Here is a 12,991-nt window from a genome sequence, read left to right as displayed (position 1 = left end):
AGATCTTGAATTTACTTTGGCATGGCTGACATAGTTCAAGCCTTGCATGAGGATGAGCCTCCAGCTCTCGTTGATTCTAGTACAACTGCTGAAAAAGAATTTAATGCTAAGTGGGAGAGATCTAATAGGCCATGCATCCTTGCCTTTAGGAGGTTGATTGTTGAGCACCTCAAAAGTGGCTATCAATGCAAAAAAGTTTCTTGCCCAAGTGGAAGAAAGGTATCTTGTATCCAATAAGGCTAAGAGTGGAGATCTAATGAATAAACTTGCAAGGATGAAGTATGACTTTACTAGGGGTGTTAGAGATTACATACATAAGATGGTCCATATTCAGTCCAAACTAAAAACCTTTAAAATAATTCTTCCTGATAGTTACATTGTTCACTATGCTCTTAACTCTTTGCCTGCTGAGTTTAGCCAAATGAAAACTGCTTATAATACTCGGGATGAATCTTGATCAATCAAGGATCTCATCTTCAAATGTGTTTTTTGAAAGGGGAAAAATTTAAAAGGGAGAAGGATGAGGTTGCTATGTTAGCTTCTCATGATTCAAAAGCAATCTCTTGCTATGAACCTAGAAAGTTTGAAAGATCTAATGTAGATGCCCCCATTAATTTTTTATGGTTTGATAGTGAAGCTACTACTCATATTGACATTTCCTTCCAGAGGTCCAAAAATAAAAGGAACCCAAAGGAAACAGAGTCAAGAATTAGACTCGCCGCGGATGTCTAAGTTGAAGTAGAGTTCATAGAAACTGTAGTTTTAAACTTACAAACTGGTTATAAGCTTGTTCTTAAAAACAATCTTTATGTACCATCTTTTAGACAAAATTTAATTTATATTTCAGTTTTAGACAAATTTGATTATGATTTTAATTCTCTTAAAGTTAATTTTCTTTTGAACTTTCGATTTGTTGGTCATGAAATCCTATCTGATGGTTTATTTAAAATTTCCTTGACTTCTGATTTTGAATACAACTCTTTTACTTCTAAAATTGTTGAGTCTAAACAACCAATTTTAAATGAAATCGAGCATGTTATGGCATGAGCATTTAGGTCATATCTCTAAACATAGAATTGATAGATTGGTTAAGTATAATATTTTACCTTCTCTTGATTTTGGTGACATAGAAACATGTATTGATTCCATTAGAAAAAAGTTGATTGAAAAAAAAGAACGCTACTCGTAGTTTTGATTTGTTAGAAATCATTCCCACAAATTCTCTTGAATGTTCAAAGTATTTAAAACTGAAGTAGAAAAACAGCTAGAAAAGGTCATTAAGATAGTGACGTCGAATCACGAGGGTGAGTACTATGGTAGATAAGCTGAGACTGGGCAACGAATGAGATCCTTTGATCTTGAGCTACATCATATGAATATAAAGACATCTTTTTTTTTAATGGCAATATTAATGAAGAGGTTTACATGCAACAATTTCAAGGTTCTGTTAGTAAAGGCAGTGAACATCTTGTGTGTAAGTTGAAGAAATCTAAGACTTGAAGCAAGCTTCTTGACAATGGTACTTGAAATTTGCAGAAATTATCACAACTATAAAATTTGTGGAGAACAAGATTGATCATTGCATCTATCTCAAGATCAATGAGAGTAAGTTCATCATTCACATTTTAATATTATTTTATTATATTAAGATTTTTTGCCTTACGTGTTGGTTATGTCTCATATTAATAAGATCATATTATTATTTTATTGGATCTTTCTTTTAGAGATATATATGGTATATCATTCTACCTTGTGAATTTTTTTGATTGTTACACCATGTAATATGTTACACATGTTGAACGTTAAAAATCAAGATTTTCTGGTGGAGCACATATTTTAGTGCTCACACATGTTGTAACAAAAAATTGCAGTGACAATTTTTCTATGATACACATGTTGATTTTAAGCATACATATTGATATGAAAAATCGTTTGAAGGACTAACAATGAAATAGCATCGATTTGGAGTCCATGTTGGCTATTTCTTACTACACTATCACATCATTTGATTTATGTCTACAAAACTTCAACGTTTGTAATTGTGGACTGGTCTTGTGTCGTTGGTTGATGCAGGTACTGCTACAGTTCAACAGTGATGTTTTGCTTGACTGAACTATGTTGGAGATGGCGTTCCACCACTAAGTGTTTATGGTTACTGTTTATTCAGCTCGAGAGTCATTTTCATAAAAATAAATTTTTCAAAATTTTTCTTTAAAAGTTAACGTTCTCCAAGTGGGAGAATGTTAGAATTATTTATTTTATGTTGATTTAACATTAACTTTTTATTACGTTAGAAATAAAATGAACTGATGTTATAAATTGATAGACAAGACACACACCGTGTATTCATGAAGATTCCATATGAGCCTGTATCAATTTCATGTTATTAGTGTGGGCTGGTCATAATGGGATGCACTAGTTTAAGACTTTTAAGCCTATAAATATAAGGCTAAATGTCCTCTTCTGACTTCAATATAAGACGTATTTCATAAGCTGCCAACCGTCATAAGTAAAAAAGAGGAAGACTTAGCCTTATTCGTTTTTAGTTACACGATGTAGTGACGGACAGACAAATCATCTTCAATTATATGTTATAATGACGGACAAAGATACGCATCTTTTCTCATGCATATTTTGTTATTTTATAGGTGTTCTTGGTTTATGTAAATATGTGGTGTATTTCTCCATTAATCTAACATATCATACTTAAACCAGCTAGAGAAAGAGCAGCGAACTAAATCACAAAGGGTTAAAATTTCTTATTTTTAAAAGAAATTTCAGTAGGGATGTGGTCTTTTGGTCCTCTCAACTACTTTTCCTTCCTCGATGTGTGGTATTAGTCTCATTGAGACTCAATCTAAAATAGAAAAACAGTGGAAGAGGTGGTCAAAAAGAAAACGCAACAGTGTGTATTTGAGCATATTTCTGATGGAAAATGATTAAGAGTTACCTATTTTGCTGAGGCATGCATGGACCTTATGATTCAATAGTGAAGATATTTCGAGACGGGTACAATTAAGCCATAACATCTGTGTGAAAGCTTTGAGGTTGCTGACAATGTTAATCCCATAATTTGATTATATAAGGTTGATGTGTAGTCGATAGGAACTCAAATCTATTTTCGGCATCTCAATAGATCTAGACAACTCTCTCAATAGATCTAGATAACTCTCCGATCTTTTTTTCCTAATTCTTTGGCTATGGCGGCGAGAGCTTGGAAGAAGATGAAATGATGTCTAGATGTTTCTTTTATTTCCTTCGGGGCTCGTTTGGTAGAGTGTATTAGAAAATATAATGCATGTATTAGTTAATGTGTATTATTAGTAACTAGTTTGGTATATTTTTTTGCTTATGTATAACTAATGCAACACTCTATTATGTATTAAAATGAGTATTAATAATACATTTTATTTTTTATGTATTAGTAATACAAAAAATTTTAACACATACATTAACTTATTAAATAACCTTAATATTTTTTAATTTTTCTCTCAAAATATTTCATCATTTCTTTTTCCCCCATTTTATACCATTTTAATTTACAATAGTGAATTTTTTTAAAACATTTCATAATTTTTTTCTACCATTTTAATCTATAATAATGAATAATTGATTTAAATAACTGTAACATATTTTTGCTTTGCAAAAATTTAAAAAAAAATTGAGACTATTTCTTAATTTTACATTTATATTTTATTTTTAGTTTGATTATGTTAATTCGTTGGCATAATATTTCATGCGCAAAAACGAAGGTCTTGCAATTAATTCTAAATCTTTATATACTAGTTTAACAATGCTAATTATATTTGAAATGACAAAAGAACTTTGTTGCAAAAAAAATATATAAAATCAAAGAAGGGTATTTTTGTAAACAAATATTTATTTTATAGAAATTATGTAAAATATATTAATTTTTTATACGTTAAACCAAACAATGTATAAAAAATAATACATGTATAATTAATATAAACATAACTGATACAAACAGTACTAATGCAAGTATTATTAATACACTATATTTTGCATTGTTCTTATACACTTTACCAAACGACTCCTTAGTTTCCATTTTAATTTTATTTCGTATTAACGATATTGCATTTAACTTAAAAACTTCATTAACATTTTGTATAAAGATTGTGTAAATAAATATTGCATTTATTTTAATATTAATTATTATTTTTAAATAATAATTATATATTTATTATTTGACGTGCAACACACACGTACGCTAAATTAATCTATATTAAATTTGGTTGACACCTTTAGGTTGCTAGCACGTGAATTTGTGATAGATTTAAAATAAAAGAATTTATTATGTACAATGACTAAAGAAGTATATGTAATTCTAGAACTTTCCTCCTGGTAAAATATGGTTTGTTTGTCATGTTAAGGTCAGGTTGTAATTAGACAAAAATCACTCAGTTTAATTAATTCAATATTTGTATTTATTTTAATATTATAAATTTTAATAATTATTATATATTTATTTTTGAAAGTGGTATATACATGCTAAACTAGTTATAATAAATCGGTCAAAATCATCGACAGATACTCAAACTTGTTGCAAAAATTCACTTAGACTCCTCAGCTAAGGTCTGTACCTATCAGACCCCTAAACCCCCTGACGTTCCTCTTCTTCTCCATGAAATAATTTTATAATTTCTCAAATTTTACACTAACACACAGCACAACAAAAACATATTCACATTACAAGAAAAAAACCTTAATTTCCTTCTTAATTTGATAATTAGTTTCCACCATATTCATATCAACAAAATAGCAGCAATGGGGTGGGGTGGGGTACTGTGAAACGATGAAGATGCGGAGTGGGGTAGAGATATGAAACGATGAATAATATGTTGAAAATCCAACAATTCAAATGTAGCAAACTTTTATTTTTTCCGGCGAACTTTCATTTTTTCTGGCACTCTAATGGTGGAAAAGAATAAGAATAACAACAAAAAATTTTAAATTAAATTCAAAAGTAAGAACAAGAAAGGAGAAAAAGTAGAAAAAATGGTATGAGAATTAAGTTTAGCAAAAAAAAAAAAGAATGAAGAAGAAGAATGGTGAAGAAGATGAAATGAAGAGAAAAAAAAATGAGGCCAGGGGTATCGGATGAGGTGGGGGGTTTTGTGGGGAGACTTTTTTTTTTAAATTCTGTTTTATTAAAAAAAAAAAATTGGGGCTCTCTAATGCTTTTTGTTTTATTAAAAAGTTTTTTGAGGCCTTTAGTGTAAAAAAAAATTATTATTAAAAAAATTTTAGGGCCCTCAATGCCACTTAGCATCTTTTTATTCGTAAATTAGTAAAAAAAAATGCTCCTCACTCGCCTCCCACGATGGCACTGCACACGCAGTGCCACAAAAGCAAAAAATCCCCAATTGGAACAAAATGTAAGGGGTTTAGGGGTCTGATAGGAACAGACATTAGTTTAGATGTCTAAGTGAATTTTAACAATAAATTTGAGTGTCTATCGATGACTTTGGCCTAATAAATTTGACTAACACCTTTAGGTTCTTAGTTTATGAATTGGTGATAGATTACAAATATAAAATTTATTATGTGCAATAAATGAAGTAGTATATGTAATTGCAGAATCGTTCTTAACGTCAATAGATGGCATGTTTGTACTATTAAGGTTGGCTAGTAGTTAGACTAAAATCACTGGTATAAGTTAATTTATGGATAGATGTGCACAATAAAGTATCATAGAAATCAAAATCGAAATTAGGCAGTAAAATGGGGACATAAGATGTCACTTTAGCTTTGTACAAAGCCGTGTCAGAATAAAAAAAAAAAAACAGGGAATGGAGGAGTTAAGAGAAGTTAGCTAAATTAAAGTAAATTTAAAGAGGAGATGTAATCTTTGACCAAAATTATAAACTCAACAAAAAAGGAAAATTAATATTTTTAGATCTCGTGTGTTCTCTTCATCCTATATATATTAACTGTTCATATTGTTTCACTATTATACAGAAGTGTGAAGAAGTAGTCAACATTTTATTAATATTTAATAAAAAAACAAAATAGATATGTTTGTTTAACTGTTTTAATCATAATTTTATTATATTATTTTTAATTAATTATTATAAATTATTTAGTGTTAAAAATTAATAATATTTAATAAAAAAATAAAATAGACATAAAATATTAATTAACTCTTGATGTTTTAAATTAATTTGACATCTTATATGAGTCTTATTTAATTTTTTTTCACAAGTATTTTTTATAATAACTTTGTTAGATCAATTCTAAATAGCTATTATTCTCGAAATTTTATCAGTGTCACTTAAATTGAAATAGAAGAAAAAGTATTATAAATAGAATAATTAAAACGTTATATTGACTATCAATGCCCCAAAAATTTGGACAAAGAGAGTAACATATATTATTTGAAAATTACATTAAAAAATACTATAAATTACAATAGCTAACAACTTAAAATATCTAAAAATATATTTAAAAATATAATTGATTATTCAAATTCCATTTATGTCACATAAATTGAGACAAAAAAATAACATATAGCACGAGCCTTCAATAACTATTTATTATATACAGTAGTTCTAAATTGATCGTATATTAATTATCCATATTATTATAAATAATTGTCTCAAAATATACAAGTTTGAAAGTTAGTTTTAGAAAAGCTTTTTAGGATTAGTAAAATTATCCTTTTTATTTATGATTTTTTAAGGGACATGTTATGAAGAAAGTAGACAATTATTATGAAACGAAACAAGTATAAAACAAATTTTTTCATTAAATGAATTATAATTTATTCGTGTATTCTTTCATGATTTGTTTAATTACTAAACATAACCAAAAAAAAGTATGTGATTGTATCTTTCATGAATTAGTCGTTTTTCATGAAAAGTTAATATTTTATTTGATATGTGTGATAAAAATTTAACTATTCTAAAATTATTATGATCGTTCATCTCAAGTACCAGACGAACGACATAGATATCTTTTTAAGTTTTAGTAAGTTTTGTTAATGGTAATTTGGACTACATTGGCTATACATATTTGGCGTAATCACCCTCATGTTGGATTGGTTGAACAAATTACATTTTCATTTTTTGATTTCGACATTCTGATCGACTTTTGACTTATTCTACTTCTAGCAATAGATATATCCCTCAAATTAAAGTTGGGAAGTGTTATTAACTTTGTGATTGCACTTTAGCATTAATGGTTTACAATTTTATAAGGAGGCAAAAAAGAAGCAAATTGTAAGTGAAAGAAGAGAGAAAATCCAAAAGGAGACAAGGCAAAGACATTTATAGTCTTTGGCCATGTCCCCACTTTAGAAAAAAAAAAAATAATTATCCACTGCACCTCACAAGTGAGATTTAAGAATAAGACAACATAACAATGTTATAATGTATTTGTCAGCAATAAACATGTCACCTCCCTCGTGTCTATCCTACGTCTGTTGACAAGTCTTCGTTGCTAAGCAAGATGGGGATTGAGTAGATTGTCAAAACTCAAAAGTATATTAAAGAAAATAACATATTTTTCTCCATGGGAGATGGACTGTTCGGGTCCGATCTTTTTCATTTTGCGTAAAGTAAAAGTTTTAATGCATCAAAATGTCTTAGATTTTATTTATTTAGATTGATAGGCAAACAAAAAAAAACTTTTAAGGTGGAATTCATTTGAAAAAGAAAAAAAGAGAGAATCTTAGGTGTCTAAACAATTCTTGGATTTGATATTTTAAACTAAGTGGAATGGAAATATATCCCAAAGAGATACGTAGAACTCCTCAACAAAGGAAAAAAGGGTGCGAATAATTCGAAGACCCTACAAAAATTAGGTCCCAAATTCTGAAAGTCCACTTAGAGATGGCAATAAGACAACAAATAATAAGCATGGATATAGTAAAAGCAATATTGTGAAGGGAAAGGGAATATTCAGAAAGCATAAATAAGTGATGCAACTTGCTAGCAACAAGAATTGTCCACCGAGGGTGAACGCGTGCAAGTCCGTAATATTGAAGTTAACGCGTACTAGTATTCAAGAATCTCAATAGCTTAGCAGGTTAAATACTATTATGTATTGTCCTACATTAAAAAAAATAGAGAAATATTAATGGATTTATAGGTTAAATAGGTTCTCCCACCTATCAAAGCAGGTTAAATAGTGTTATGTATTATCCTACATTAAAAAAATAGAAAAATGTTAATGAATTTATAGGCTAAATAGGTTTTGTCACCTATCATACTAATCTTTTGAATTGGGTTTGGGCTCTTCCGTGTGGTTACAACAAATACCTAAACTTTCACCTAGATGATGAGTATTTGATTCTCCACCTTGTAAGCCCCTTCCCATTTGGAAAATTATTCTTCTATACGAACTTCATTATCTCCTCTTGAGTGTCTTTCACAATTTGCCAAAAAGAATTACAACTAAAAACGAATTATAGTTGATTAAAGAAAAAGATAGTGAAATTACGAAGAGAGCAAAATTGGATATCATATTACTTCCATATTTCTCTGCAACTGAAGAACAAAGGCCCAACTTCGTCCCAAGACTATTGTTGTAGTATCATGGGCCTTCCTTGGCTGATTCCCAGAAGCCAGACACTACTCTTCTTTTAGATGCTGCTGGTGGTTACGGAAGAAAATGCAGCCCGATGATGCCACAAGCCCCACGAGGTAACCAGCTATAGTTCCATAAGTCACACAAATAGGCCATTCCTACATGCAAATACCAATTGCCGTGAATGAGGGCAAACCATTTACTAAAACATTTTCCAACCACATGCAGAGGTCTGCAAAATAGGAAAATATCGTCTTTTCGTGAAGAGCATAACCTAAATATAAAAAGAATCTTTCCCTCCAGTTCTAAGACATAGGAAATGAAAATGCATATAAATAAATTAGCAATCAAGCACAGTTTTATGGAATTATGAAATCAAGCACCAAGGGAATCAGTGAGTCGCTAATAACTATGACCTTGTTAACTGGTAACAAATGCAAATTGAGTGAATCGCTAATAACTATGACCTTGTTAACTAGTAACAAATGCAAATTGATCAAGCAAAGGGATTACACAAGAAATATACATTTAACATGTGCAGCTGCAGCAGCTAACAGCTGGTACATCTAAGATAATTATAGAAAATCAGCAAGAGTAACAAGAACTAAGACGCAACTTGATACAAACAAATGTGTGAAATAATTCCGGAATAAAACTGCCTCTGCCTCTTCCATTTTTCACCTTAAATACTACTGTGTCCATTCATCCCACAAGTAAGTGACGTAAGTTTTGATGAAATTTTTTAGTAGAGGAAATACATAAAAGGACATTATAATAAAAGTGCATGCTCTCATGTTTTGCATAGTACTTAATTAGCTTTTATTCTAATTTACACAAGCATACCTCAAGCAAGGAAAAAAGTTTCAAATTACATGCCTTTGTAATGGTCATATATGCTCCAATAACCAAAATGATAATGCGAGGCATATCTTAGGAACTCCTAGAATCAGGCTATAGCACAAGTTGTTCTATTTTACTTAATCAGTGTGGACATGGAGATCCTGTTGACAAAGCAGACTTAACTGATTCCCTAACTCGAGCAAAAAACTTTTACATATGGCAATGCAATCTGATCTTACCCCAACAAAAAGGATCCATATAGTGCCAACCTTTTTTCTTCGATCCTTTTGATCACTTTATCTTTTGCATTCATTCTAGTATAGCAGGATACAATACTTCATTATGGTAAATAAACTAGTACTTTTTAAAAGAAATCATCTAGCAGATCCCCAACACCTCTCATTCAAAGCTATGATTCTCTTGGAAGTGTCCAGAACAACACAAACATGTTTCCAACAGATGTGTGTGTCTTCCATAAGGGCAAGTGATACTAATCTGGGTAGTGGGAAACAATGAGGTGGAAACCATCTACAAGGAAGCGCCAAAAAAATTGACACGAGAACAGGACAAATAACTTCATAAAACGTTCATGGTATCAAGCAAATCAAGCCACCAGAGGGATAGTGTGCACAAATGCCACTCCCTGAAAAACTCTTTTTTCTAACCAAAATCACCACCATAGAAAATTAAAAATGGCCATCGGATGCTTAGCTTTCTAGAAGAACTGGGTATCCTATTTTTATATGTACAAGGTTCATTAGGGTGAGCAAGGTTCGTTGAGGTAGCTCTACTTTTCTTAAAACAATTCAGAGAAGAATTTGTTTAAAGAAATAGATTTTATCTGTCTTTCCATTGCAACTCTCAAAAGAGAGTATTGTGGACTACTGAAGCTGTAGTGAATCTGAAATTGAAATATCTGCACCATGAAATGCACTAAAATCTCTATATTGTGAACCTCGAATCCTTGACAATCAGGTAACATACCTGCCATGGGCTTTCCCAATCAAGTGGCATTGGCCAAGCACCAAACCACGCTCCAATAACAGCTCCATGAGCAGGTAGAGAGATCATATAGTCTGTGGACTCATTTTCCCTACAAGAACAAACATGCTAAATAAGGTCTAGGATAGCTCTAACATACAAATATCAAATGCCCACGGATGAGAAACTGGAAATTACTTTGTTCTAGCAAATATTCGGTGCCAATCACTCCATGATGGGCCAAAAACACAAGCCGCTGGTACAAACTGCCAAACCAACATTGCTGTAAGCATGAGATGAATCCACTAAACTACAGCTGTTGTAATATTATTGGTGCTTAAAAACCAGAGGTATCTTTTCATGCAGTAAATAGCAAGTCCTAGCTGTTAACACTTACAGTGAGTAATGACATCAGAAGAGACCTTAAGGGTCTTGGGGAAATACCGTGATAATACAGGATCAAGGACTAGTTGGGTGAGAACTTAGTGCATTTCAGAAGCTATATAAAGAGAAAGTAACAGAAAACCACTATATTTTGCATTAACATAGTCCAAGTTGAGGTAGGATAGGATAGAACAAAATGACTCCAATGGTATCCGAGACAAAAACATAGACTAATCTCGGGCACTTTTCTGAACCATAGAAGCCTTCAACATGTCTGATGATCACCAGAGGCAGATTCAGGATTTGAAATTTATGGGATCGAGTTCGGATTCTACCACAGCTCAATTTGTTATTTGGTTAGAAATCAATTATTTACTAGTACTTACTAAGTGATACAGGGTTCAAGCCAAAGCTACTAGGTTCGAATGAAGCCATAACTCACGCTCTACATCTGCCTCTGATGATCATGCAAGAACATCGTCGTAATCTAAGTTTTATGATAGATCAGCCCCGTTGTCCGCCTAACCTCAACTAAGCCTTCAGGTTATTGTATCATTATAAAAGATATAGAAATGAATGTACAGGATTACATACTCGAAACCAACAGGTGCTCCTAATATAGTAGCTCCGAGTGCAATTACCACGGCCCCTACAAACATGATATAATACAATTCATACATATTATCATATGAATATTATGACAAATGAATTACACCAATATTAAAATATTAAACACTAACCAGCAGGAAGCGCCAGCAAACCTCGTCCTACAGCTTTAACATACTGTAAAGCCACAACAAAAGTCAAATCCATTATAGTAAAAAAACATGTAAACTATAAAAACTTGAAAAAATATAAATTCAAATAGAAACAAGTGGAGAAAATGTATAGGATTACTGAGCATTGGTTCCTATCATGCCGAAGGTAACTGTACAGAAGAATCAGTACTGGAGTCAGAAACACCTGAGAAACTAAATTCGAATCAAAATAAGGAACATGTAAGAATACAAATACGCATTCCGTTTCAATTTATTCGTCTCAGTTTTGACATGACACATAGTTTTAAAGAATTTTGAATTTTGTGATCTAGAATTTAAAATACATAAAATGTAGTACCAAAATGCTACATGTCACGTGAAAAGTCAGAAATAAATAAGATAGATAAATTGAAACGTAGAAATTAACAAAGAGTAGATAAATTGAAACGTAGAAATTAACAAAGAGTGATATACCGAAATCAGACGAAGAGTTTGGGATGGATGGGTGATGAGATGGAGTGAGTAGATGTGATTACCTACCCAGAAAGCAGAAATTAAGCCTAATCCACAAATTAGATGAAGAGTAAGAGCTTTCAATGATGATATAAACAACAATGCTTCTGTATTTCCACCTTTTGGATCAGTCTTCTTCTTCGACATCCTCTTCTTAAAATTCAGCTGACCAAAAAAAGCTTCTGTTTTTTACTCCTTTGAATTTTTAATTTAGGACATGGAAAAAAAGGGAAGTTATTTGGGCCTCAACATACATAAAATTGAATAGAATTTTATTTATTTATTTTGGTCATTTGGTAAATAGTAGTCAATCATCCAGGAAAATTAATCCTGAGATTAATTCTCTCAAAATTATAACTTATTTCATCATTTATATGGAATAATTTATTTCATTACTGTAATGTAAATATTAGGATAAGTTATCTCAATATTAACTAATATATTCAACCAAACATGATATAAAATAATCTTTCATTTTATCTCAAACTACTTATTCTTTATTTTTAATAAGTGATTTTTTAATTTTATTTTCCTCAATTCAAAATAAATACTAGATTTAAAAAAAAAATCAAAAAGAATAAGTGATTTTTTAATTTTATTTTCCTCACACAAGTTATGTAATAAATAAATGATTTTTTAATTTTATTTTCTTCAATTCAAAATAAATACTAGATTTAAAAAAAAAAATCAAAAAGATTATTCATTAATTATTTTTGAAAATTTTAACTATAAATAGTTAATCTTAGTGAGGAAAAGAAACTTTCATGTGCTTAAAAATAATAATTTTTTAAAAAATAAAAATTTACAGTAACTTTTATAACACAACTTATTTGAATTTCGAGACATAATCAATGATAAAATTTTAATTAGTAAAAGTTAAACTTTCAAATTAATCAATCATAAAATTTTAATTAGTAAAAGTTAAACTTTCAAAATATTATTCCTTAATTTATCATTAGTGAAATAAT

At 30.5% G+C, this 12,991-nt stretch overlaps 1 protein-coding gene across 1 annotated transcript; it reads right to left on the bottom strand.

The window, feature by feature from the left end:
• Window positions 1-8,098: 8,098 nt before the first annotated feature.
• LOC107851894 (phosphatidylinositol-glycan biosynthesis class F protein-like) lies at window positions 8,099-12,280 on the bottom strand. Its single transcript, XM_016696987.2, has 8 exons — window positions 11,985-12,280; window positions 11,650-11,715; window positions 11,493-11,535; window positions 11,324-11,401; window positions 10,766-10,791; window positions 10,567-10,634; window positions 10,372-10,480; window positions 8,099-8,705 (listed from the first exon to the last, which is right to left on the bottom strand). Exons 1-8 carry the CDS (start codon window positions 12,168-12,170, stop codon window positions 8,592-8,594), a joined length of 690 nt encoding a protein of 229 aa, XP_016552473.1. The 5' UTR covers window positions 12,171-12,280; the 3' UTR covers window positions 8,099-8,591.
• Between the last annotated feature and the right edge of the window lie 711 nt (window positions 12,281-12,991).

Source organism: Capsicum annuum, chromosome 12 (assembly GCF_002878395.1).
Source record: "Capsicum annuum cultivar UCD-10X-F1 chromosome 12, UCD10Xv1.1, whole genome shotgun sequence".
NCBI lineage: Eukaryota > Viridiplantae > Streptophyta > Magnoliopsida > Solanales > Solanaceae > Capsicum > Capsicum annuum.
The sequence above is the reverse complement of the archived record's forward strand: the minus strand, read 5'-3'. Positions and strand labels throughout refer to the sequence as shown.

What these genes read in the sequence shown, in the direction of transcription:
- LOC107851894 (XM_016696987.2), bottom strand. Translation starts at nt 12,170, where the DNA reads ATGTCGAAGAAGAAGACTGATCCAAAAGGTGGAAATACAGAAGCATTG. An exon ending in AAACTCTTCGTCTGATTTCG is followed by an intron (nt 11,716 to 11,984) that starts GTATATCACTCT and finishes TTAGTTTCTCAG; the next exon opens with GTGTTTCTGACTCCAGTACT. An exon ending in ATTGGGAAAGCCCATGGCAG is followed by an intron (nt 8,706 to 10,371) that starts GTATGTTACCTG and finishes ATTTGCATGTAG; the next exon opens with GAATGGCCTATTTGTGTGAC.